The sequence below is a fragment of the Macroventuria anomochaeta genome (genome assembly GCF_010093625.1).
Source record: "Macroventuria anomochaeta strain CBS 525.71 unplaced genomic scaffold BU25scaffold_20, whole genome shotgun sequence".
Taxonomy (NCBI): domain Eukaryota; kingdom Fungi; phylum Ascomycota; class Dothideomycetes; order Pleosporales; family Didymellaceae; genus Macroventuria; species Macroventuria anomochaeta.
In genome coordinates this window covers 92072-115011 of record NW_022985381.1, presented here as the reverse complement: position 1 = coordinate 115011, position 22940 = coordinate 92072, and the positions used below count along the sequence as shown (strand labels likewise).

The 22940-nt window shown below is 52.9% G+C and overlaps 9 protein-coding genes across 9 annotated transcripts in view; 3 read left to right on the top strand and 6 right to left on the bottom strand.

The window, feature by feature from the left end:
• Positions 1-23: 23 nt before the first annotated feature.
• Positions 24-2192, bottom strand: BU25DRAFT_343442 (uncharacterized protein; the record flags this gene model as incomplete). The annotated part of the gene is made up of 4 exons (XM_033702955.1): positions 24-916; positions 966-1231; positions 1281-1496; positions 1546-2192. 4 exons carry the CDS (start codon positions 2190-2192, stop codon positions 24-26), a joined length of 2022 nt encoding a protein of 673 aa, XP_033560741.1.
• A 538-nt stretch (positions 2193-2730) lies between these two features.
• Positions 2731-4619, bottom strand: BU25DRAFT_440564 (amidohydrolase family protein; the record flags this gene model as incomplete). Its single annotated transcript, XM_033709184.1, has 2 exons — positions 2986-4619; positions 2731-2740 (listed from the first exon to the last, which is right to left on the bottom strand). Exons 1-2 carry the CDS (start codon positions 4608-4610, stop codon positions 2731-2733), a joined length of 1635 nt encoding a protein of 544 aa, XP_033560740.1. The 5' UTR covers positions 4611-4619.
• Positions 4620-5021: 402 nt separating this feature from the next.
• On the top strand, positions 5022-6226 carry BU25DRAFT_459253 (Clavaminate synthase-like protein; the record flags this gene model as incomplete). Its single annotated transcript, XM_033710267.1, has 3 exons — positions 5022-5370; positions 5428-5591; positions 5645-6226. The coding sequence occupies 3 exons, from the start codon at positions 5022-5024 to the stop codon at positions 6224-6226; spliced, it is 1095 nt and encodes a 364-aa protein (XP_033560739.1).
• On the bottom strand, positions 6143-8068 carry BU25DRAFT_449143 (putative cytochrome P450; the record flags this gene model as incomplete). Its single annotated transcript, XM_033709625.1, has 3 exons — positions 6143-6874; positions 6928-7865; positions 8045-8068. 3 exons carry the CDS (start codon positions 8066-8068, stop codon positions 6286-6288), a joined length of 1551 nt encoding a protein of 516 aa, XP_033560738.1. The 3' UTR covers positions 6143-6285.
• A 1718-nt stretch (positions 8069-9786) lies between these two features.
• On the bottom strand, positions 9787-10894 carry BU25DRAFT_411526 (uncharacterized protein). The gene is made up of 3 exons (XM_033706573.1): positions 10802-10894; positions 10643-10730; positions 9787-10594 (listed from the first exon to the last, which is right to left on the bottom strand). The coding sequence occupies exons 1-3, from the start codon at positions 10820-10822 to the stop codon at positions 10170-10172; spliced, it is 534 nt and encodes a 177-aa protein (XP_033560737.1). The 5' UTR covers positions 10823-10894; the 3' UTR covers positions 9787-10169.
• Positions 10895-11404: 510 nt separating this feature from the next.
• On the bottom strand, positions 11405-12826 carry BU25DRAFT_459250 (MFS general substrate transporter; the record flags this gene model as incomplete). The annotated part of the gene is made up of 3 exons (XM_033710266.1): positions 11405-12171; positions 12227-12600; positions 12648-12826. 3 exons carry the CDS (start codon positions 12824-12826, stop codon positions 11405-11407), a joined length of 1320 nt encoding a protein of 439 aa, XP_033560736.1.
• Positions 12827-13095: 269 nt separating this feature from the next.
• On the top strand, positions 13096-14630 carry BU25DRAFT_491905 (uncharacterized protein). Its single transcript, XM_033711601.1, has 4 exons — positions 13096-13774; positions 13827-14086; positions 14148-14180; positions 14235-14630. The coding sequence occupies exons 1-4, from the start codon at positions 13441-13443 to the stop codon at positions 14487-14489; spliced, it is 882 nt and encodes a 293-aa protein (XP_033560735.1). The 5' UTR covers positions 13096-13440; the 3' UTR covers positions 14490-14630.
• A 760-nt stretch (positions 14631-15390) lies between these two features.
• BU25DRAFT_449138 (uncharacterized protein) lies at positions 15391-22755 on the top strand. The gene is made up of 6 exons (XM_033709624.1): positions 15391-15673; positions 15739-19272; positions 19326-19864; positions 20267-20289; positions 20344-20830; positions 20893-22755. Exons 1-6 carry the CDS (start codon positions 15605-15607, stop codon positions 22397-22399), a joined length of 6159 nt encoding a protein of 2052 aa, XP_033560734.1. The 5' UTR covers positions 15391-15604; the 3' UTR covers positions 22400-22755.
• Positions 22678-22940, bottom strand: part of BU25DRAFT_459246 (uncharacterized protein) — a gene marked incomplete at both ends in the record, with an annotated part of 799 nt that continues 536 nt past the window's right edge. Inside the window, one exon of the mRNA XM_033710265.1 lies at positions 22678-22771. Coding sequence (XP_033560733.1) covers positions 22678-22771 — 94 coding nt within the window. The remainder of the gene's footprint in view (positions 22772-22940) is intronic.

The window sequence follows — 22940 nt, the reverse complement described above, 5'->3', positions numbered from 1 at the left end:
AATGCTTCTGAGAAACGCCTCTTCTACTGACTAACCGGACTCTCAGCCCATGATGACCCGTCGCTTGGTGGACTGGCCATACCCAGACCGTAGCCCTGATTCACGTCGAATAGTGCATCATGCTCCATGGGTATAGCAAACATGCTGTCCCAGCCTTGCGCTATCATGAGATCTGGGAATGCAATGGCGGGCGTAGGGCTGTACTGCTGGTATGAGCTTATCGGCATCATGCCTACAGCCGCCATCGGTGGAGGTTGCATGGGCGGCTGCATAGGCTGCTGACCCACGTTCTGGGGCAGAGAGTAATCGGGGTAGTTGATGGGCGCTGTGTATACCTGCGCTTGCTGATGCGAGAAAGTTGTCGATATCGGAACGCCAGATGGCGTCGCCGAAACAGCCAGAGACGGTTGTGGCTGAGGATGAGATGACGGTGCCTGTTGGTGGGCAGCCTGGGGAGGGCTGACGGTACCAGTAGCTCGGATCATCTTCTCGTACCAATTCTGGATCTTGCGGGTACGCTGTTCATAGTAGTAGAATATGTCCTTTTGTTTGTTGCCATCTCCAGCTCTCCCGACCAACGCTCCAATTCGCAAAGCCAGATGTCGGAAGACATGGTCAATGTTCAGACGGTGCCGTAGTTCACGAGTTTGGGCTTCAACGTGTGGATTCCTGCTAACAATGGCAAATTTGGCCGCAAGTGTGACCCCAAAAGATAGCTGTATCCACTCGATATTGGTGAGAGCCATTTCTGACTTTGGAGGCAGCCACAGGTACAGATCAAGGAAGGACTTGGCGCCTTCCAATCCCTCACACAGAATATTCAGGTGTAGGTATGGAGACCGCTGCAAGTTACGCTCAAAGAATGCAACTTGGTAGAGGAACAGCTTTGCCGTATGAAACTGCATGAACAGCAGATCTAAAGTTTATGTCAGTCACGCCAAAGATCTGTGTATAGAAACACATACGACTATCACTGACATCAGAGCACAAATAGACTCTGAACTCTTCAAGTTCTGCCCGTACGCGCAGGTACGATGAGTGTGCTTCAGCATCCGAGTGATGGGCTGCTTTTGCGATCTGATCGATGTTTTCGATGATTCGCTGCAAGCGTATGACATGGTAGAGATCCTTATCCGTCCTGTACTCGGCCTTCTGTTGCAGGGCTAGACATCCTTCCTCGATAAATGGCGTACATGCGAACGTATTCATCTTGTCAAGCAACTTTGCAATGCTGCAAATCATTAGCTTTTGCTAACGCATGTTGAACGAATGCGACGCACGTGGATGCTATGTAGAAGATGCCTGCAGCTGCTCGCTGTGCGGCTGAGTCTGAATTGCCCTCGCCCACATATTGTTCTCTGGCTATAGGGTCTCGCTTGCTGCCTTCGTTCGGCTTCTGGTGTATCGGTTTGCGATCGAGGCGTAAGTCAACGGCTATCGATATAGCGAGCTGGAGATATTGAGAGTAATTCTTCGAACGTCCGTGGAATTGATTCCTGTTGGGGATCAGAGTCATATTCCTGCAACGTACGCGAAGTATATTACCAAGCCAGTGCGATCAAAAGACCTTGCAGGTATTGTAGGTCTAGACATTCGTCGCCGCCATACAGCACCTTATCGCTAACCATATACTTGAATCGATGGTACAGCTTGTCCTGCGTCTGGAGGTCGTGAAAGCAGGCTACCGAAATTATGGCTAGGAACAAGAACGGCTTCGCATGTCGTATATCGCCGGCGGTCGTATATGGAGGTATTATAACGAAGGGGAAGTGCGGCATCATGTCCGTCTTGTACATCTCCACCAGCGTATCAGCTCTCTCGATAGACACAACATCATCGTCAACAATGTCACCCTCACCAGCGACGGGTGGCGAGCTCTGACGAGCGGCAGTCGCGATGCCTTCAGGGAGAGGTTGCTGCACAACGGGGCCTTTCTGCTGCAGTTGTAGTAGATCCTTCACTTGCTGTTCGAGAGCGTGAATGCGGGAGTCGCGCTTGGCGGAGTTGTCGCGTCGCCGGGCTGGCCGGAATACGCAGTTCTTGCCCAGGCGGGCGCATCGGTCGCAAATATCCTGGCGCTGGGTGCGGTCGCATCGAATCTTCAGCGAGAAGCAGTTCTGACATGTCTTTGAGAGGAGCACAGCTGCAGCTCCGCCGCTAAAAGGTTCAGCTCCCGGCGGGGCTAGTGACATGATGTCTCCGGGCGCACAAGAGCAGCACTCAGGCTTCTCGCAATGCCCACAACGGGGTCGAACATCAAGAAGCCACTTCTCGTGACCTCGGTCTTCTGCAGGCAGAAGTGTTCAACAGCATGGAAGGATGATCAGGCCGCAGTTTAGGCGCGGTACCCGCCAAGCCGTGACGATCAGCTTCTCTGATTGGCGCTAAGGTGTGACTGCTGAGCTGCTATCCCAGAGTGTCGGATCGATAATTCTTTCAGGGCGGGAGAGACACGTCTTCAAAAAGATGGAAATCCTTCGGCGAATCTCTGAGTGGTTGACAGTAAATCAAATATTGAGGTTTGGCTGATAAAGACGCGATTAAGCCGGCGGACTGTGAAGCTACTCCGCGGCGTTGTGCTCACGATCCTCCATGCTGTGCGACGTGATCGGGGGAAGCAGCTGTGAGACCCACCTTATGTGTAAGGCAATCAGGCGTCCGGGCTGATCCGTTATAAAACAAGGTGAATCCCTCAAGTTGAAGGGATGGTCAGCAATCAGGGTAAGTCCCCTACCTTAGCCTGATGCGCGCCAAGTCAAGGCTGAACTTGTGGTCTTTGAGCCTAACTTCTGCTAGCCTGTTCAAGATGACATCTTCGTTGTGGGATGGTTGGGATACTGGAGACACTCGCTGTGTCGTATGTCGAGATTTCTGTGGCATTGTTGTTTTCTACTTGAGTTTCACTCAGTTGTGACTGCCACATCTGCTTGCCTCGTTGCTCCTTCCTCAACGTTGGGAGGTGGGGCATCAGTCCGGCTTTCGTACACTCTCCTTCCCTCAAACCATGTCTCCTCAATCTTCGCATTCAATAACTCTTCACCTTTCCACTCTGTGCAGATGACGGTGAAATCTGCCATCTTGCCAACCTCCAGACTTCCAATCCTCTTCTCAGCAAAGCATGACCAGGCAGCTCCACTGGTTGCAGCACTGACAGCCTGTGCCAGCTCCAGCCTGAAGTTGCCGTTTACAGGTGCATCACCGGCCTCAGGCTGTCTGGCCGATTTACGTGTTGTTGCAACGTACAGATTTGGCAGAGGTGCGTAAGGAGCAGTAGGTGAGTCAGACCCAATAGCCAACGCAGCACCATGGTCTGCAAACTCAGAGTATGCAAAAGCACGCTTCACGCGCTCCGGCCCAATAAGTTTTGGCCATGCACGTAAGATCGCCGGATCTGAATGTACGGGCTGGATGCTTGCTGTGATCCCTAGCTGCCCAAGCCTCTTCGCATCCTCTGGAGCCGTGAGCTCCAAGTGCTCGATGCGATGACGTTGTCCAGGTCTGCCATGTTTCTCAAGTACGTTGACGGCGGTTGTTACGGCCTGATCACCAATGGCGTGCAGAGCACATTGCAGACCGGCACCGGCAGCCTTCTTCACTACAGGATCGAGCATCTCTGGCGTCCAGATGGGTCCTTCGAAATGACCATTGTTGGTGTACGGCTTCGCCAGAGCTGCTGTACAAGCATCGATAACGCCATCGCAGATGATCTTGATGCCTACGACCCTGAGATCAGGATCTGTATCGTTGTTGAACTGACGGTTGAGCTCGATGGCACGCTCGACTTGCCTCAAACGATTTTCCTCGCCGTCACCAGGCAATATGCACCAATGAGCGGCGATTCGAAGTGGCAGCGAACCACCCTTGGCTTTCCTGAGTTCCAGAACAGCTTTCCAGGCATTCTCGTCCATGGCCATGTCGACGCAGCTGGTGCATCCTACAGCATGATATGCATCAACCGCCGCTTGCAATGCGGCAATTTTATCCTCCATTGGCAGAACCTCAGCTAGGTACGGCCATACGATCAACAGCACACACGCCTCGGCCAGCAAGCCTGATACTTTGCCGTGCTCGTCTCGTTCTATGATGCCGCCAGCCGGAGTCTCCATGTCTTGTACACCCATCTCTTTCAAAGCGGCACTGTTGCACCAGACCGAGTGGATGTCTTTGGAGTCGACATAGATGGGTCGAGGATCCAGGTCATCGAGCAAGCTCGCCTTTGCTTCACCATTGGTCATGCTATGCATCCAACCCATACACAGGATCCTCTCTTTGTGGGGATTTTCTTTGGCGTATTTCGAGATCCTGGATCGAATCTCCTCTAGGTCTTTCGATCCATCCAAGTTCACCTTGTGAAGCGATTGTCCCAGCATCAACAGATGCATATGTGCGTCGATGAAGCTTGGCAGGACATGTCGACCTTGAAGATCTTTGACTTCCACACCAGATTCTTGTTGGAACGACTTGATCTCTGGAGCATTGTCAGATCCAATGAATGCAATTTTCCCGTCTCGCACTACCATGCTCGATTGCCATTGTGCATCAGCAGCGGTATTGCCATCATGAAAGAGGCGGCCGTTGGTGAAGATTTGGGTATTGTTTAGAGCGCTCATGATTGTGGTGTTCCAGTTGTGGTGTCTTGAGCGAGGGGATCTAGTATCAGATCAAGATTCATCTGGTACCGGTATCGGAGATTCGAAGTGCTGCCGACCGATGGTAACCGTTGGAGCACGCCCTGCGCCCTACGCTGATACCTTCGCCGAGGAAGACCATCGTGAAGGTGTGGTCTTTGCATTTGCATTTTCGATTAGGTGAGGAGAGAGTATGTAACGTAGAAATGGGAGTATGATCAGATGGAGCCACCCCACTTTAGCTATCCTCGGTGAAGGTAGCCTAGCCAATCATCAAGCTTCGCGCTTATCACTCGGTATCCCACATGGTACTAAGTCTGCAACAGCTCCTATCGACTGAACCAGCATCGGACGTACAAACCACTTAACAATAATTGATTGAAACGCTCCAGAATGGCAGCACCACTAGTTGACACACCCCACGTGCAGGCTTCCACGACATACACCGAAGCTCGTGAGGGAGCAGCTGCATACCTACAATCACGACTTACGGCAAGAGCCCCTATTACAGACGAGGAGTTCGAGGTACCCATTATTGACGGATCGCCATCATTCTCTGGTACATTAGCTGAACGGCAAAGCGTTGCAAAACAGATCCGGAAGGCATGTACAACCTCGGGTTTCTTCTATATCACCAACCACGGCGTGCCTCGTACAGCGCGTGATGGCATCCTGCAACAGGCTGAACGCTTCATGCACGAACTGCGTTCTGAGCAGAAAGAGAAGTTACACACGAAAAGAAGTAAATTAGGACTTGGCTAGGAACCCAGCGAGTACACCTCGATCGCTGGTGATATAGAGACCAAAGAGGTGTTCAACTTTTCGTATGAAGCAGCCATGGACAAGTCGGGCGGGGATGGCAAATACGTTAACTTGGACGGGACGACAGAAAATGGGAACCTGTGGCCAAAGGAAGAAGACCTGCACGGCTTCTACGATGCGGTAAAGGAATACTATGGTGCAGTGAGTAGCATGATGGGGAATTGAAGTGATGCTTGCAGACTGATACATTATAGGTCCTCGGCCTGGCACGCCATCTCTTCCGCCTTTTCGCCCTATCTTTGAACCTGAAAGAGACCTATTTCGACCCCATGATCACGCATCCCGGTGGCATAGCCCGTCTTCTCTACTACCCACCACCCAAAAGCTCTCCCCCGCCAATCCCGTCATCTTCATCTGAAGAACAGATTGGTCTTGGCGCCCACTCAGACTACGAATGCTTCACTCTCCTACTCTCCTCCTCAGTGCCCGGTCTCGAGATCCTCAAACCCTCCGGACACTGGCACATCGCATCTCCACCACCTGAAGCGTTCATCGTCAACGTCGCGGACTTTTTGATGCGTTGGACGAACGGGATGTATAAGAGTACAGTGCATAGGGTTGTGAATAGGGGAACAGAGGCAAGGTACAGTGTGCCGTTCTTCTTCAGTGTGAATTACGATACACTGGTTGAGACTTTGCCAACCTGTCTTGCTGAAGGGGAGGAGAGCAAGTGGAAGCCGATTAGAGCTGGGGAGTACATTCTGGAGAGATTGAACGCTACGACGAAAGACGGTGTGGGGTTCTACGGCAATTCGAACATCGCCGATAGAGCATAGCATCTCAAGCACTGTAGCAAAAACTCGCACCCGCTACCTCTTCACTCAAGCCTTTCATCTTATCCCCTTGGTGTGCACCTAACCTTAACATCCTGCCCCCTCACCACCGGAGCTATTCCCGGACTCGGCCTCGCCCCATCCATTTCTGGGAAATTACCAGACACAACCTCCATATCATACCTCGCCAATAATATCGCCACAACCGCATTCACAGAACGCCTGGCGAAGAAGCGCCCTGGGCACATCGTAGACCCGCCACCCCATGGGCGGTACGATGTGCATTTCGCGAGCTTCGGGTTCAAGACAAACCGATCAGGCTGCAGAGTCAAGGGTGATGGACCCCAGACTGACTGTTCGTAGTGCAGGGCTGAGATGGGTAGCATGATTTTGCGGCCTGGGAGGAGGGTTTTGTTGCCAATGGTGCATGGGGAGATCACGCAGCGGGCGAGGGACGTTGAGACTGTGAGACGCAAGATTTCGTTGATGAGCGAGTCTAGTGCCGGACAGCGTTTGAGGAGGTATGTCTCGTCAATATGGTCGTTCTTTACGGCTGGGAGGACTTCTTCTCGGATTTTATACAGAAGAGTGGGGTTGTGCAAGAGGTGGGCGAGCAGCCAGAAAGCGAGTTTGTATGTGTTTCCTACCAAGCTAAGACGTGTCAGAAAGTGTATCGAGCTTGTTGGGTCATGTGGGTGACTTACGCCCAGTAGTGCAAGAACGTGAACTGTCCCATCTCTCTTTCCGTCAATCCAGCCTCTTGCAGCATATCCTCTAGCGCAACGACGAAATGGCTTGCGCCCGGGCGTTGGCTTCGAGGTAGCTTGTAGTATACCTCAAATGCGTCTACGATCGTTCCCTTGCAATTCAGCATGTCTTTCGCAAGAAAAGCGGGGAGTTGCATGATGAACTTCCAATTAGTGTACTCCCAGTTCACGAAAGCCGAGACCACGTCTGGTGCAATTTGACGGAGTATCGGGCCAAAGTAGACATCTGTGTCTTCAGCTATGAATGCTTTGACGCAGAGATCGAATAACGAGATGATGACAGAAGGTCCGGATCGTGACATGACAGCTGGGTGTGAATGGTCCGAAAAGTTCAAATGCTTGATAAGGCCCGGAATGAGCTTTTCTGTCATCAGAGCATCCAGTTTAGGGCCATTGTGCAGCTGTTGCTTATGATGTTCTTGTACCATCTCTGTAGGCGTCATATCGTGCCCGCTTTTTGCGTTGTATCGCGCTGATGTGTGAGTTTGGAACAGGGCTTTTCGAGCTTTCTCGGGCAGACCTGCCCGAGTGTACATGCCCATAGAGATTGGATCCAACGATAGGGTCTTAGTGTTGTTCCAGACTGCGTTGATGTCCTCTGCCGATGTTGCGACATGTATCTGTTCACCGGCGATGGTTATCGTGAAGGGTTCGTTCGTGTGCTGGAAGTACTTCACGCCTCGGCTGATGGTGCTGTTGAAGTCTCTGAAGATATTGAGGGCATGACCGATGAATGGGATCCAGTATGGTAGTTCTTTTGGCTCGGTGGGGTGGAACCGGGGGCGGATGGTGAATCGCCATAGCCTCCAGGAAAGTAACACAATCAATAACGTGCCTGCGATCTTGATCGCGACTAGGTCAAGTAAAAGAGCCATCTGCATGATTCACAGGTAGCAAAAGTGCAATCGGTGTTCGAGATCACAAAGGGGTCAAGTTTGGCAGCATCGGCGATACAAAGTGCGCCGTAATTGCTGACAGTAAGCAGAACGGCTGATCCATAGTAGCGGAACAGCTGTTAGCGCGAACATCTGCTGGCATTTAGCCCGATGCTTACGTCTTGACAGAACCATGCAGTCATTGTTAATGAAAGCGAGAATGAAGTATGATTCGCAGAGCTAGAAGCCTCAGTTAGATCGTCGTTATTATCCCGGGTAGGTCTGATGGCATAGATTAAGCACATGGATCGTGCGTAATCTCGTGCCCAAACAACGTTCCTAAAGATACGTAGGATGAGCTGTCTAAGGTGGTACTTTGTAGCTGATTAGGTGAAGGTGGAGTTGATAGGGCGACTTCTGGGGGTGGGGTATTGTCAATAGCTACAAGTATGAATGTCATGTGTAGTATTGTTACTATCTGAGCTGGAAACCACTGTGAGGACTAGGATGGATTAGGGCTAGTGCGGCAACAGATCCATGATGACATAGAGCAGTAGCGCTTGGTCAAAGCGTTGCGGCGAAAGCATGAGCGACTTGCGCAGTCTCCACCAACTTTTGTATTTCCATCGACCCCATTACGGGACGTCGCCTATAAAGACGGGACTGACCTTCTCACAGAGGAAAGCACCCCCATGCGACTTCCGAGGAAAACTTGAATAACCCATACGATAATAGCCCCAGAATTCGCTGATCCTGTAAAAGCGACAGCAAACCAGCCAACCACCTTGACGTACGCGACAACGACTAACGCCAGAAACAGGAATGCCAAAAGGAGCCGGATCTGTAGAACTAAACTCAACGGGAAATAACAAAACAATAAAACAACAATTCGGTTACACGGTCCTTTGCGTAACTGTTCAACATCACCCATGTAATGTCCACCGAATCCGACATGAATGGCGGTTCGTTGGAAAGTAAGGACGGCTCGCGCAGCACTCGAATATACCAGTGCTACGATGAAGAAGAGCCACGCGAGCGCAAGAGTCGGATCCGCTCGGCGCTGAATATCGTATTTTGGGGCAGCGTCCCGTTTTCGATGAATATCGCCGAGAAGGTAATAGACCCCCCAAACACCGCAAAATTGGTGATAGGGTCTAGGGACTTGTCGAGCCAAGATATTCCAGGTGGAACAGGACCAATTGGTTCTATAGGTGGGGTTTGTGGAGTTGTTGACCTGACGTGTCAGCCAAGCGATGACTTCAACTTAGAGATTCTGCGAACATTTCGGCTGGGTCTCGATAACCTGGTCCTCACATCATAGTGTACTGGTCCTGGCACGATTGCGATTAGCATTAAGCGCTTTCAAGATCTCGTCAAGCTTTTATGTATTGGGCAGCACCTTTGGTTGAGTGACAGTCCCTCTCAGCCGCACCTGAAATGTTAGAATCCTATAGCCAATTCTGTAGCTACTTCAAGCATTGTTCGCCTCGCGGCTTCTTGGTGGTTGTCTTGCCCAGAGGGGGCTGCATGAGAGCAAGCGAGCTGAGATGACTGCTGATGTTCAACGCTCGCTTCTCGCTTTCATCGCCATGCCATAGAACACAACAAGAAATAGTAGTGTTACTCACATGTCTAAGGTGTGTTCCAGGACATCCACACAGCTGATGATGGACTAGATTAGTAACATCAGAGGCTGGAACCAGATTTGTGTACTTCTTCATCATGTATCGTACACTCACTCATCTCCGAAGGGTAACGTGAAGTAACTAGGTCTGGTGTGGGATGGTGGGATTGCCAAGAATTCTTCCTCCTTTCGGTCAGTCGCCATCGACCAACCTGAAGGCATGCATGAACGGGGAACAACAACATACAAGAGCAAGGAAATCCACACCACCAACGCGGAAGAGTACATATACCATGTGTTCTCGAGTTTGCATGCATTTGTACTTTTGTAGCGTTATCAAGGTTATATACATAAGGTATGTAAACCTCTATGAACATAAGGCACTCTTCCTAGATGCAAGCAATGTGCATACCCTGGGTATATGGGCAATCTGTTGTTTGGTATTCCTGCCACGTGACGCATACTTCTTCACTCACTCCTCACCAGCGCCAACATGCTCGTGCTGGTCTCTTGCCTATATAATAGGCAACCCCCCCCCTCCCCGCTCTTAGATAGAACATGAATCTCACTCTTTCTCTCTGTTCAACACAATCTCCAAGAAGTCACAGCTACGGAAGCAGCAGTAGTCATCTCTCTTCGAAGCGCAATTTCATCCGATTGTGGATGCTTGCTATCCAAGCTTATTTGGCCTTCTTAACAATCTCTTCAACACCCTCATCTCCCTTCCCGCTCTGCAGATAAACGAGCGTGAACAAGCCCGTCAGTGTCAACCACACATTGCCCCAAACACCGATACCCATGCTGGTGTTGTAGTGGCTATCAAGCTTGTAGTGCTGGTACGCCCCAATGCCGGTTGTGATGTGGTGGAACACAGTCGCAGCAATGACAGCCTTTGCGTATGGTAGAGCCCCATTGCTCCTGTTCGACTTCAATGCTTTAGGTGCATCAGCACTGTGGATCGCTTTAGGGGCTGGGGACAGAGGGACGGCGTTGGTGAAGGAGACAAGGATCAGAGCGAGGGTGATGAGACACCAGCCATCGTTGCGGACGTTGTAGAGTTCGAGGTCATTTGCGGCAAGGTTGGCTTGGGAGGGAGGTCGGAACCCTGAGTGGTTAATACATGCTGGAGCTTCAATGACAACGATATACGTACAGCCGACGACCATCAATGGGTCGTAAACACGGCAGGCTCCTCGGAGACCATACCAGAACGCTGTGCCGTAGGCATAGGAGTGAAAGACCTTGACAGAGTTAGTAAGCTGTACTGCAATGTAAAGCTATGTGGTAGCTTCGAGATGGATCAGTTTCTTACTGCTGAATTAATTGAAGGCATGTTTGCTTAATTGATCAAGTCGCTGAAGCTATAGAACTCTCACATCTTGGGGACAAGGTACTTAAAGCTATGTACGTCACATTGTGTTGTGTGCGTAGCTCAGCATAAGCAAATATACGCGACGTCATAGTTAGCGTGAGATGAGCTGCTTTAGTGTTGCGGGCCTGCAGGTCCCAAGAGCTGGGGAATCATCGCGCGAACGCGATGTTATCTTTAGCATGATTGGACCCATTTATCTTCTCAGTGCGGGAAAGTCGGATCGGTTTTGTGATCTCGAAGGCGATGAACCTGATGGTTGGGACGCGGAGTTGCATGCCGGCACCTCCCCGCAACGCGTCAAACGTCATGCCGCTTGACAACCCCTACCATAACATCGACAACCTCCAACTAGCACACCCGTTGCCAAAACAGACAAGATATTTCGAAATTGTTCCGCGATGTGGTTGGATGAGATCGTTCCGGTAAGCGGAGAAGAGCTGGCTCATTCGCTGCTCCTCACACGACCCCCTATCGATTCTGTTATCGTTAATTCTACGAACACCCTACCGGAAAGCGCACGAAGGTGTTTTCGTGCTACCGTGATCAGACACGGCCTTTAGCAGCCACGGAACCAAGCTTCAACCATCTAGTAATGACAAGCGCCAGAAATCCTGCTGCCATGATCGCCGCTCCGGAGAACCAAACACCGCTAAAGTTGCGAACAGCATTCGTTTCATGACCCTTCAATGCACCGGAAAGAGGATTGCCGAGAAGGCCACCAAACGCAGCAACGAGGTATGCGAGCCCTAGCCGCATACCTATTTCGGTGTTGTCAGGAGACAAATCGGTGATGGTCGGTCCCGGAATGATAATGACACCGCCTGAGAGGAAGCCGTAGACAGTGCTGATGGCTATGAGTCCAGGGAGATTTTGTGCCAGTGGGAGCATGCACATGGTGATGATGCACGCAACGCTCAAAGGAAGAAGCGTGTTGACACCTCCATATCGATCGGCGACATAGTTTGGCACGAAACGACCAAAAATGTTCGCAGCATTCATGATACTGAGCAGGTTGAACGCCATGTCTTTAGACACACCAAGCCCAATCGCGTACTCCTGCACGAAGAAAAAGGGTACGAAGGAGGATGCCACAAATAGCGTGAAAGCGCAAACGAACGCTGAGTATGGCAGGTCTTTAAAGTGGTGGAAGCCGAAATCGGATCCCTTCGAACCATATTGACGTTGGAGCCGCATGACCAAGAAGGCGATCAGGTTGGTGAGCAAGATGACAAGTGCGAATGCACGAACAGTCCACGCAAAGCCAATGCGGATGAAGAGCGAGCGCATGGGCAGAGTATAGACGATGCCAGCTATTAGAGGTCAGCCTTTGGAGTTTGACCCAGAGTTACAGCATGAATTGCTCACCGACACTTGCACCAGTCGACGCAAGACCTGTTGCCAACATTCTTTTCTTCTCGAAGAACATAGCCAGGATCACCACAGGTATAATGGCAAGCAATCCACTGCCGACGCCCATACAGACGCCTTGAGCAAACAAAATTGCCCAGAAGCTCTTGAAGAACGAGGTCAAGATCAACCCAACCACCTCTAAGATCGTACCAGCGGCGATTAAGCTCTTGAGATACCCGCGGTCAAGCAAGACACCAGCAGGCAGGCAACCGACTGTAGTGAAGAAAAGCTGGATGGATCCAATCCAGGCAATGGAAGCCGCGTCTACACTAGGCATGAGGGTATTGACGTAGTATGTCTGGAATACACCGAAAGCGTTCGGCAAGCCCCTATGGATGTGAATGGATGTTCTGAAGTGAGCAGATGCCGCACATACCAGCTGTTTGCGAAGATGATGAAACCTCCCAGAACCTGCATCCAGGCCACATAGCCATGATCGATTGGGTAATCCTCGTTATCTTGCGCAGTGCGGGCGACTTCGTGTGCACGAATTTCTGATATCCATGATTCCGAGTTCTGGCGTTGCGCCAACAAAGGCTCTCTTTCATTTACCATTGTCGATGGTAGCTTTCAAGCAAGTAAGGCGCGCGATCTGGAAACGGGTAACGAAGTACCTTACATGCTTTCGTGGTGGATACGATCTGGGTAGCAAAAACTTGGGGATCGTCATTCCGCGGCGAAAGCAGGGTTCATACGTTTATGTGGGGAAAGCGCGATGAGGATTCGTGGAAAGGGGAAGGTTCACCCCACTTCCTCGGTAGCGAAGTCTGATGTCTCAAGGCTACGTCATCCGAATTCTCGTCTCAACATCCACAACACCCCATATCAGTCCTTGCCGAACTTCGGCTTCTCGAGCCTGGGCGCGATAACCATGCTACGCCAAATGCAGGTATCAATATTGTTTGACCACCGGTGAGCTAAGATGGGCACACCATTCCGCCAAACACTGTCCTACATATGCATGCAGCCCTTTCAGGCGCGACAAATATGAAGATCTTGGTCTTGGAGGAGCTGCATGTCGTGATGAGTCTTGCAGACTTTCTATCAAATCGAATTGCAACATGTTAGAGATAAGAGTTCTGACACTTTGAGGTACACTTACGAGATCAAGGCATATAAAAAGTGCAACACACAACGTCGGCCAACAAAAGTTGTAAGCCGTCTTCATTATGACTACCAACTCAGAGGGCCATCCAAGTACGACACAGAACCCCGACACTGCTCTTCAGGCTTTGCCTGCTCCTTTGAGTTCGCCTAGGGTCTCCATAGTAGATCACTACAATATCCCAGAAGATCAGGAGGAGAGTCTTACTACACTGCAACCCACAGCTGTCACTTCACCAGGAGCTCCTCCTACCACAGTTCCAAACGGACACAACCACCAAGGAGATGTAATTACTCAGATAGACGACCCTCTTCACATCCCTGCTGCTGGTGGAGGTTTGACAGATACACCTCCCGTGTCTTATGCCGAACAAAGTGGGTTTCCGCCTGCCGAGCCCAGTAAGTGCATGGTAAACGTATTCATTTGCCAAAATTGACAAGTTAATTGCAGGGCAGTACAATATTTTCAGGCGTAGTATTGCGTGGTTCAAGTCTCACCTCGACCCTGAACTCGTAACGGAGATCAGAATGCGTGCTTGTATTGCATCTTATCACCATAACGAGAAACCTTTGTTCGATGAGGAAATGACTTCAATCTGCTGCAATGACGCTATCGTCACATTGCAAAGTGGAAGGGAGTTGGCAAGCTTTGGCATATGGGTCAAGCACGGGGTGGCGAAGATACTGTTTCGTGGGGATCAATTGCTTAAGGTCTGTCGACAGAAGATGTTCGTGAACCTCAATGAGAATGCTCCACTGACCAGATCTGCAGAGACTGTGCAAACTTGAAAGCCTACCCCTCCTCGTAAGTTCACTGTCTTAACTTATCAGTCACAATACTGTTACTAACGAAGTGAAGCGTTGGCTTCGAACAGCGGACTTACAAGCAATGCTGAGGAATTCAGACATCAGCTTGTATTCATCATCACGCATCGACAAGATTGTCAGCATTCTCGTCCCGATCATCTTCTTTTGGCTACTCATTCTTCCGCTCATAGCTATCTACCGCCTGAACCACCCACATACCAGCAGCTCAACCGTCAAATCGATCGGTGTCCTTGCCGCCTTCGCAGTCATCTTCTCTGGTACTTTGTCCGTCGTTACGATGACTTAAGACACGAGTTTTTCGTGGCACCAGCCGGTTACTGTGCGATTCTACTTGTGTTCATCAGTGGGTCAGGAGACGAGAACAACTAGAGTAGATTACATCGATGTGCGGAAGACAAGAGGTCGTTCAATACTAGTCATGTTTCCGATGTCCCCAACGTTGTCAAAGAGCCACTACGCCTTTCGAGAAGAGCATTCTACCTACCGGTCTGACCGTCCAAGCCTTCTCGCACTTACTACATGTTCCTCCAATGTATGGACTGACGAGTTTCGATAGCGCCAGAAAGGAGACACTACTATTGGTTGGAGGTCCACTAACCTCACGGAGCGCCCGCAGCTGCGTCCTTGTGCTTGCCCTTGCGAGTCAAGGTTGGGCTGCGAACATATGGGTATTGTCGACGTGGACGAGAAATGACCTCGTGGCAGAAGACGCCGCGACGTCGAAACTGCCTTTGCGCTGACGATTGCATTGCAAACCAGGCCAGATTTACGATCTGAAAAGAAGCACATCGAGATGATATGAGCGCTGAGTCCTAGTCGAGCAAGGAGGAGCCTTGTGCAACGCGATGTTCGAGGCGAGATGTAAAATCTTGAGCTGTCGTTCCGCAGAGCTATTCAGACTCGAGCTAGCCCACGCGAAAATATCAGACCAGCAAACGCGAGAAATAACATATCTAGTCTCGTTGCAGCGGCAACAAAAAACCACATTGCACGTTGAGTCAGTTCAGAAATTGTCTGAGGTGTGCTGAATTCGAAGTTGTCCGGGATGCGTTGTCTCGTGGATTGGCGGTGGGACCCAGCGTTGCCCCACCAACCTTGGAACACGGCCCAATAACCACGCCAACGTCACAGCTGGAGGCACAGGTGCAGATTAGCTCCCATTGATATCGCATATCACATCCCGCTATCGATACTCCGAGTACCTCCTCTACGCATCCTCACCGCCGAGATCGCCTTTCACTTTACCATTTGATTTTTCGACTCCCACGACGCGTGCCACATCGACTGCTCGACGCGCTCGCTAGTAAACAGACGCATGTCGCTGTCGCTCGCCGGGTGAAGCGCGGTCCGTACCGCATCTGGGGCATAATAGCTGGGGCACAGTGAGATAAGGCAGCAAACATGGCCGGACAGACGCTGCCGACGCGGTTTCCGTGTTGGTGCAAAGCCGTGTACTCGTGGGGGGGCGAGGTGAGTTGGGACGGATTGCCCTTTGTTTGCCTGCAGCATCCCTGACCGCCATTTCACCAATACAGACAAAGCGCGATCTCGGCTTCATAGAAGGCGATCTGATCGAGGTCCTCAATGCCGGCGATGGATCCTGGTGGATGGGGCGGCTGAAGCGCGACAGGCGCATGGTTGGGCTGTTTCCAAGCAACTTCGTCGAGTTGCTCGGTGAAGACTACCAGCCATGGAGTGGGAGTCGCAATGGCAGCTCTGAGACGGTGTCGCGACAGAACAGCGCGCAGGCACAGGCAAAGCCAGTACCACAGAAGCAGAAGAGCATGTTCAGGAAGCCCTTCACGGCTTATGCAGCTGCAGGTGCCCCGAACCCGGCTGCAGCGGCGCGCGAGAGGCTGCGGGCGGGGGCAACGCCCCAGCCCGCGAAGACGACAAAACCGTTCTCGTCTATGAAGAGAGACTCGACTGAGAGCCGTGAGAGCGCCTCACCTGCACCAGCGCCAAGAGCGCCCTCCAACTTGCGCGCCGTATCGCCCCGTCCAGCTACAAAACGACCAGCGACTTCGCCTGCGAACGCGAATACCAACAGACACGGCTCTCATGCTCGCACAAACTCGCACCAGCCTCAGCCATCGTACCAAACACACGCCTCGAGAGCTGTGTCGCCGGCACCGCCGCCATCGAGACAGGGCTCGCATACGCGTGCATACCAACAACCCTCGAGGGCAGTCTCACCAGCACCGCCCAGAGCCGTTTCACCAGCGCCTCCACGACAGCAGTACCAGCCTCGAGCAGTGTCGCCAGCTCCTCCTCCGCAGCAGTACCGGGCATATGACAGAGGGCCTTCGCCATCGCCATACTCCCGTTCCATATCTCCCGCCCCGCCGTCCAGACACGGGTCATATGCTCGTGGGCATTCTCCTGCACCGCCAGCTCAGTATCAGTACCAGCAAAGAGCAGTCTCACCGGCACCACCGCCGCAACAACAGTATCACAGAGCAGTGTCTCCAGCACCACCAAGGCAGTATCAGCCAAGGGCAGTGTCTCCTGCACCACCATCGCAGTACCGCGCATACGACCGAGGGCCCTCGCCATCTCCATACCAACGAGCCACATCTCCTGCGCCATCTTTCCAAGATCGGTCTGTCTCTCGAGCAGTGTCACCCGCTCCATCGTTCCAGCAACACTCGCGTGCTGCATCTCCAGCACCTTCATTCCAGTACCGTGCATACGATCGCGGTCCGTCGCCGTCCCCATATCAACAACAGTTGGAGAGTCGAAGTCCATCACCCGCGCCGCCGCAGTTCCAAAACCAATACGATGACGAGGAAGAAGATGATGGCCCTCCTCCACCCCCACCGCCGCACCGTGTCGCATACGATCCGAATCGAGCAGTCTCACCAGCACCACCTCCACAGGACCGCTTTACCACCCCCGAACCGCCTTCTCGAAACCCCCAGAAGTTTACTCCTTCGCCCCTCACAAACGCTATGAACGACGTGATGTCCTCGCTGCAAGATATGGCTTCACCGGAAGCAGAGACACCCTCGAATCCTTGGTCTCCTGACGCATTCGACCAGGTTCACCAGGCTTCGGCGAGGATGGCTGGACTACAGACTGGTAACAGAAGTGGCAGCTGCATGGGCGAGGAGGATGACGATGGTCCTGTTCAAGGCCCGCCAGATGTGGATGATTACGTTAAGCGTATGGAAAGCCGCCTGCGACGAATGCATCAGATGGAGGCCAACAAGAAGAAGAAGGACGAGCTGTTCATGGGTGGCAAGAGTACGCCTCCTCCAGTGCCTGCTAAGAACTCGCCATATCAGAGGCCAGGGCCTTCGCCGGTCAAAGCTAGCGCAGACGTCGAACGCAAGGAGTCTAGGACACTGCGCCATCGCAAGTCTATACACGATCTTGGGAAGAATCTGGGTAGATCATTCACCAGCAAGACCAACTCCACAACCACGACCGAGAGCACTAATCGCAGCTTGATGTCCGGGTACTCTGCTACAGCCATGAGCTCCACTAGCGCTGGCAGCTACTACCGCAAGAAGTTTGCCAACGACAGGTCCCGAAGCGCGTTGGGAGACCGTTCAGCTGGCAAGGGCTTTGGATTTGACGATGGGCGACCAGAGACACCCTTCACTGGCGTTACATACCACTCAAGCCATGCCTCTCAATCTCGACCCAGTTCGAGCGACCAGCAACAGCAGTCAACCCAGCCCAGCACACCTGGCGCAGAGAACCCGGATCCTCTGGGTGGTCTGATGCAACCTAAGGCAAGACGAAGTGGTTTCTTCCGCAAGATGATCGACTCCGCGAAGACGCAGGCAGCCAATGCTCGCAGTACCATGGAGACTATCAGCAGACCAGCATCTCGCGCAGCCAGCCGTGCTGCAAGCCGTGCAGCTAGCAGGGCAGGTAATCGCATGGATACCGGCACTCCAGCAGGCTTTGCAGGTGGCTCGGCAGCTCATCAGCCAACACCCAGCAGAGATGGCGGACTTGGGACAACAGACTGGGTGCAAGTGCGCCGGGACGTCAATCGCTCCAACTCATTGAGCAAGAACGAGCGTATCGAGAGAGCAGAGCGCTGCCAGATGATGGACTACCCTGCTCTCAACCCTGTTGATATCCTCAACGACTCTGTTGAAGGCGATGAAGGTCTTGACGGTCTGCCAATCGCTGAGCCTATCGACTTTGCAGCATGCAACTTGGCTCATGTTGACAAGGGAACCCGCTTTATTAACAGTATCCCCATGGGGACGACATCGGCTGCACTAGCTCAAGGCTACGTCTGTCGGCCGTTCAGGAGCGATGTCCAGCGTCTGCGAGCCATCTTCACTTGGGTCAGCGAACGTATTACCTGGGAAGAGGACTTCGAGGGCGAAATGGACACCCGACACGTCCTTCAAAGCAAGCGGGGATGCTCGCAGGAGATTGCCATGGTGGTTGCTGAGATGTGCGCCTCTGTTGGACTCCACGCCGAGGTCGTTCGCGGTTACTTGAAAACCCCTGGAGAGCCTTTGGATCTAGAGAGTGTCGCACGACCAAACCACTCCTGGAACGCTGTCATCGTCGATGGTGAATGGCGTATGATGGATTGCTCGCTCGCAGGACCAACGAACCCCAAGCGTGCACACTTCTCGAGTGCTGGATCCCAGGTTGCTGAGAGCTGGTACTTCCTTGCTCGCCCACTCGAGATCTGCTATTCGCACGTTCCGCTCCTGCCTGAACAGCAGCATATTTGCCCGCCCCAGCCTCATGACATCCTCATGGCCCTTCCGTGTGCGACGCCCACTTACTTCAAGCATGGACTGAAGGTCGTCGACTTCGACACCAGCATGCTAAACCTTGACAATCTCGAGATGGCACATGTATACGTCAACGTTCCCGAGGATGTCGAGTGTGTCGCCGAAGTGGAAGCCAGAGCGTACTCGCAGGATGTGGATGGCGACTACTTTGAGAGCGGTGACTTCGTTCGCAAGCCAGCACTTGCACAGGCAGAGTGGGTTGGAGGCCAGAAGCGCTACACCGTCAAAGCGTTGCTGCCCGGAGACGAGGGCCACGGTGTGCTCAAGATCTTTGCCGGGCCTCGTGGACTTATGGTAGGTCTCATTCCCAAACCACAACAAGACCAGTACTAACTTCCCCCCCCCAGCACTCCAACAAGCAGAACCCGCACACCCTAGCCATCGGTCTTCCAATAACGCACACCGGCAGCAATCCTCCGTACTCGTTCTTGACGCTCCATCCAACACCCCACGCCCAGCGCCACGACCTGTACGTCGCACAACCGCAGTGCTCCAACCTCGTTCTCAACAACACGTTCGTCTTCTGTGTCCGCCAACACCCCTCCTCAACCACCCGCACCGAACCCGCCACACCCCTCACAGGCCGCGCATCACCCAACCCCTTCGCGCGCCCTGCATCAGCTATGAGCATGCAGTCCATCTCCGCCACGGGGAGCAACTACACCAACCCTTCTCAAGCTTCATCCGGATCCTCGGGTAGCAGTGCGATGAAGCCCGCCAAACTCGCCATCCAGACCCCGAGCGGTAAGATCATCAGACTGACAAGGAAGAGCGAACACGTCAGTGTGCTCAACGACGCCGACGGGACGGCGTGGGAGACGGTTATCAAGATTGGAGAGAAGGGGACTTGGAGGGGATTGGTGTTGGCGGATCGGAGCGCGAGGTGGTGCGTGTTTGCGCAGTGGGAGTGCGCGTAGGAAGCGGTTACCAAGCAGCGTTGGGGGTTTGAGTGACCTGACACCCTCCATGAGATGATGTTGTACGATGGTTGTATGGGGGGATGTCTACTTCTTGACCAAAAGCCTTGGTATACTTATTGATTGTAATGGGTTGGCGCTAGATGAGCGTTGCATGACTCTAGGATAGCATTGCATAGCCGGTGTTGGTCTGGGGATGGTGTAGTGTACGATACAATGAAGTCGCGCTCTGAATCATTGCTTTGTTTGGTGTTACCTCCTTGTAACTGTGAATTTTGAGCTTCCGGCCTTTATGGAGAGTCGGATCACTATATGGTGTCCCATCGGCGCGTTTGTGAAGCATTTTCTCAAAGACTACTGAGTGACTCCAGGGTGTGTGAGAGCCGCAAGGAAGGTGAGTCGCTGTCGCGGGCCACAATGAGTCGTACTTTCCTTATCGATAAATAAGACCACCAGCCCCACCAAACACTCATCATCCCACCACAACTTTTCAGCGTGGAGGCCTTCACACCATTCACACTCATCATGGACGCCCAAATTGCCGAGTGGCAGACCCGTGCGGAGGCGCTCAAGCCCCTCAACTTGAAGGCCATTGAGCCCAATCTGCAAGAGCTTGACGCCCACCTCACCCTCCGCTCGCACATTGTAGGCTACACGCTCACCGATGCCGACACCACCGTCTGGAAGACACTGCGCGAGAACCGCGTCGCACACGCTTTCGTCAAGCAGAACTTGATGCCCAACCTGTGCAGGTGGTTCAGATATATCGAGGAGGCATACCCCCAGTCTGTTGTGCTGGCTGAGAGGCCAAAGGAGGCTACCAAGGGCGGGAGGGGCAAGAAGGAGGGCGCGAATGATGATGCCAACTACGATATTGGTCTGCAGGATGTCGGTGATGGGACGGGGATTGTTACAAGGTTCCCCCCTGAGCCTTCGTAAGTACCTGCACAACGCGCCTAGCCGCTTGCTTCACAAGGTGATGTCTAATCCTAAGCAGAGGCTACCTCCACATCGGACACGCAAAGGCCGCCCTTCTGAACGACTACTTCGCCCACACCAAGTACAAGGGCAAGCTCATCCTCCGATTCGACGACACGAACCCCAGCAAGGAGAAGGAGGAGTTCCAGGACTCGATCGTTGAGGACTGCGCTCTTCTCGGTATCAAGCCCGACCAGGTGTCCTACACCAGTGACTGGTTTGACCAGCTCTACGAGAGGGCCGTCCAGGCCATCAAGGATGGTCTGGCCTACGCAGATGACACAGCGCAGGAAAAGATGCGCGCCGAGCGCATGGACGGCATTGCCAGCGAGCGCCGCAACATGAGCGTCGAGGAGACCTTGGCCAAGTTCGAGGAGATGAAGAAGGGTACCGAGGAGGGCACAAGGTGGTGCATCCGCGCGAAGATGTCGGTCGACAACCCGAACAAGGCCATGCGCGACCCCGTCATCTACCGATGCAACCCCGAGGACCACCACCGTACCGGCTCCAAGTGGAAGATGTACCCCACATACGACTTCTGTTGCCCCATCGTCGATTCGCTCGAGGGCGTCACACACGCTCTGCGTACCACTGAGTACAACGACCGTGATGCTCAGTACCAGTGGTTCATCACCGAGCTCAAGCTCCGCAAGGTTCACAACTGGGGTTTCGCACGTCTGAACTTCGTCCGCACCGTCTTGTCGAAGCGCAAGCTGACCAAGATCGTCGATGCTGGCTACGTTTGGGGCTGGGACGACCCGCGCATGCCCACGGTCCGTGGTGTCCGCCGCCGCGGTGCTGTCATCCCTGCTCTCCAGGAGTTCATCTTGAAGCAGGGTCCTTCCAAGAACATTGTCAACCTCGACTGGTACTCCTTCTGGGCCACCAACAAGAAGCACATCGAGCCCACCGCCGCGCGCTACATCGCCATCGACGAAGACGCCAAGGTCCCCGTTACCGTCGTCGGTGCACGCGAGGGCGTCCTCAGCGAGGACAAGCCGAAGCACGCCAAGTACGACCTCGGCACTAAGAAGGTCGTCTTCAGCAAGGACATCCTTATGGAGCAGGCCGACGCCCAGTCGTTCGCCCAAGACGAGGAGATCACGCTGATGAACTGGGGTAACGCCATCGTCCGCAAGATCTCGCACTCCATCAACCCCCTCTCCAAGGACGGCTTCAAGACTGTCACCGGCCTTGAGCTCGAGCTACACTTGCAGGGCGACGTCAAGAAGACCTCGAAGAAGGTTACTTGGCTGTCCAAGGACCAGGAGCTCATCCCCATCGAGTTGGTGGACTTCGACTACCTCATTTCCAAGGATAAGCTTGAGCCTGAGGATACACTCGAGGATTTCCTTAATAAGAAGACGGAGACTAGGGTCAAGGCTGTTGCGGACTGCAACGCTGCCGAATTGAAGGTGGATGATATTATTCAGTTTGATCGCAAGGGCTTCTTCAGGATCGACAAGGCTTTCGCACACGGCCAGCCGATTGTTGCGTTCCAGGTGCCCACTGGTAAGGCGAAATAGATGGATCACGAGTAGACGCACGTACAGTCGCACAACCCAGTCAAATGAGACCAAGATAAAGACACATCAAATCACTGTCAGGGTGCAACCCCTTTCTTACAATTCTGTGTAGCAAAGCCCCCCAGTATGTGCTACAAGCCATCTATTCCCAATTTTTCCCCAAGTCCCAGTCACAGTCCGCAAACGAAGTCAACCTCGGGCACCAAACATACTCAAGGAAGGCCGAGCCTGAACGTGGTACGAGATCTATTTCCTGCGAACCGCACCGCGCAAGCCGTCTAGGCGATGCAGTACCAGCTCCGACTCTCCACGATGTCGGTCAACTGGCTGGTCTTGCCTGACCAGCTGATCTTGCCCACGCAATTCTCCCACCTGTTGTGATGTTAGCGTTGGCGTTTGAAGTGTGGAGGTGACGATCCAGAGTCAAGCTCTGCGAAAGCAGAGGGACGGGCGTTGCAAGATTGGAGTGTGAAAGAGAGAGGAGACGGTGGAGAGAAGAGGAGACGGTGGAGAGAAGAGGAGACGGTGGAGAGAAGAGGAG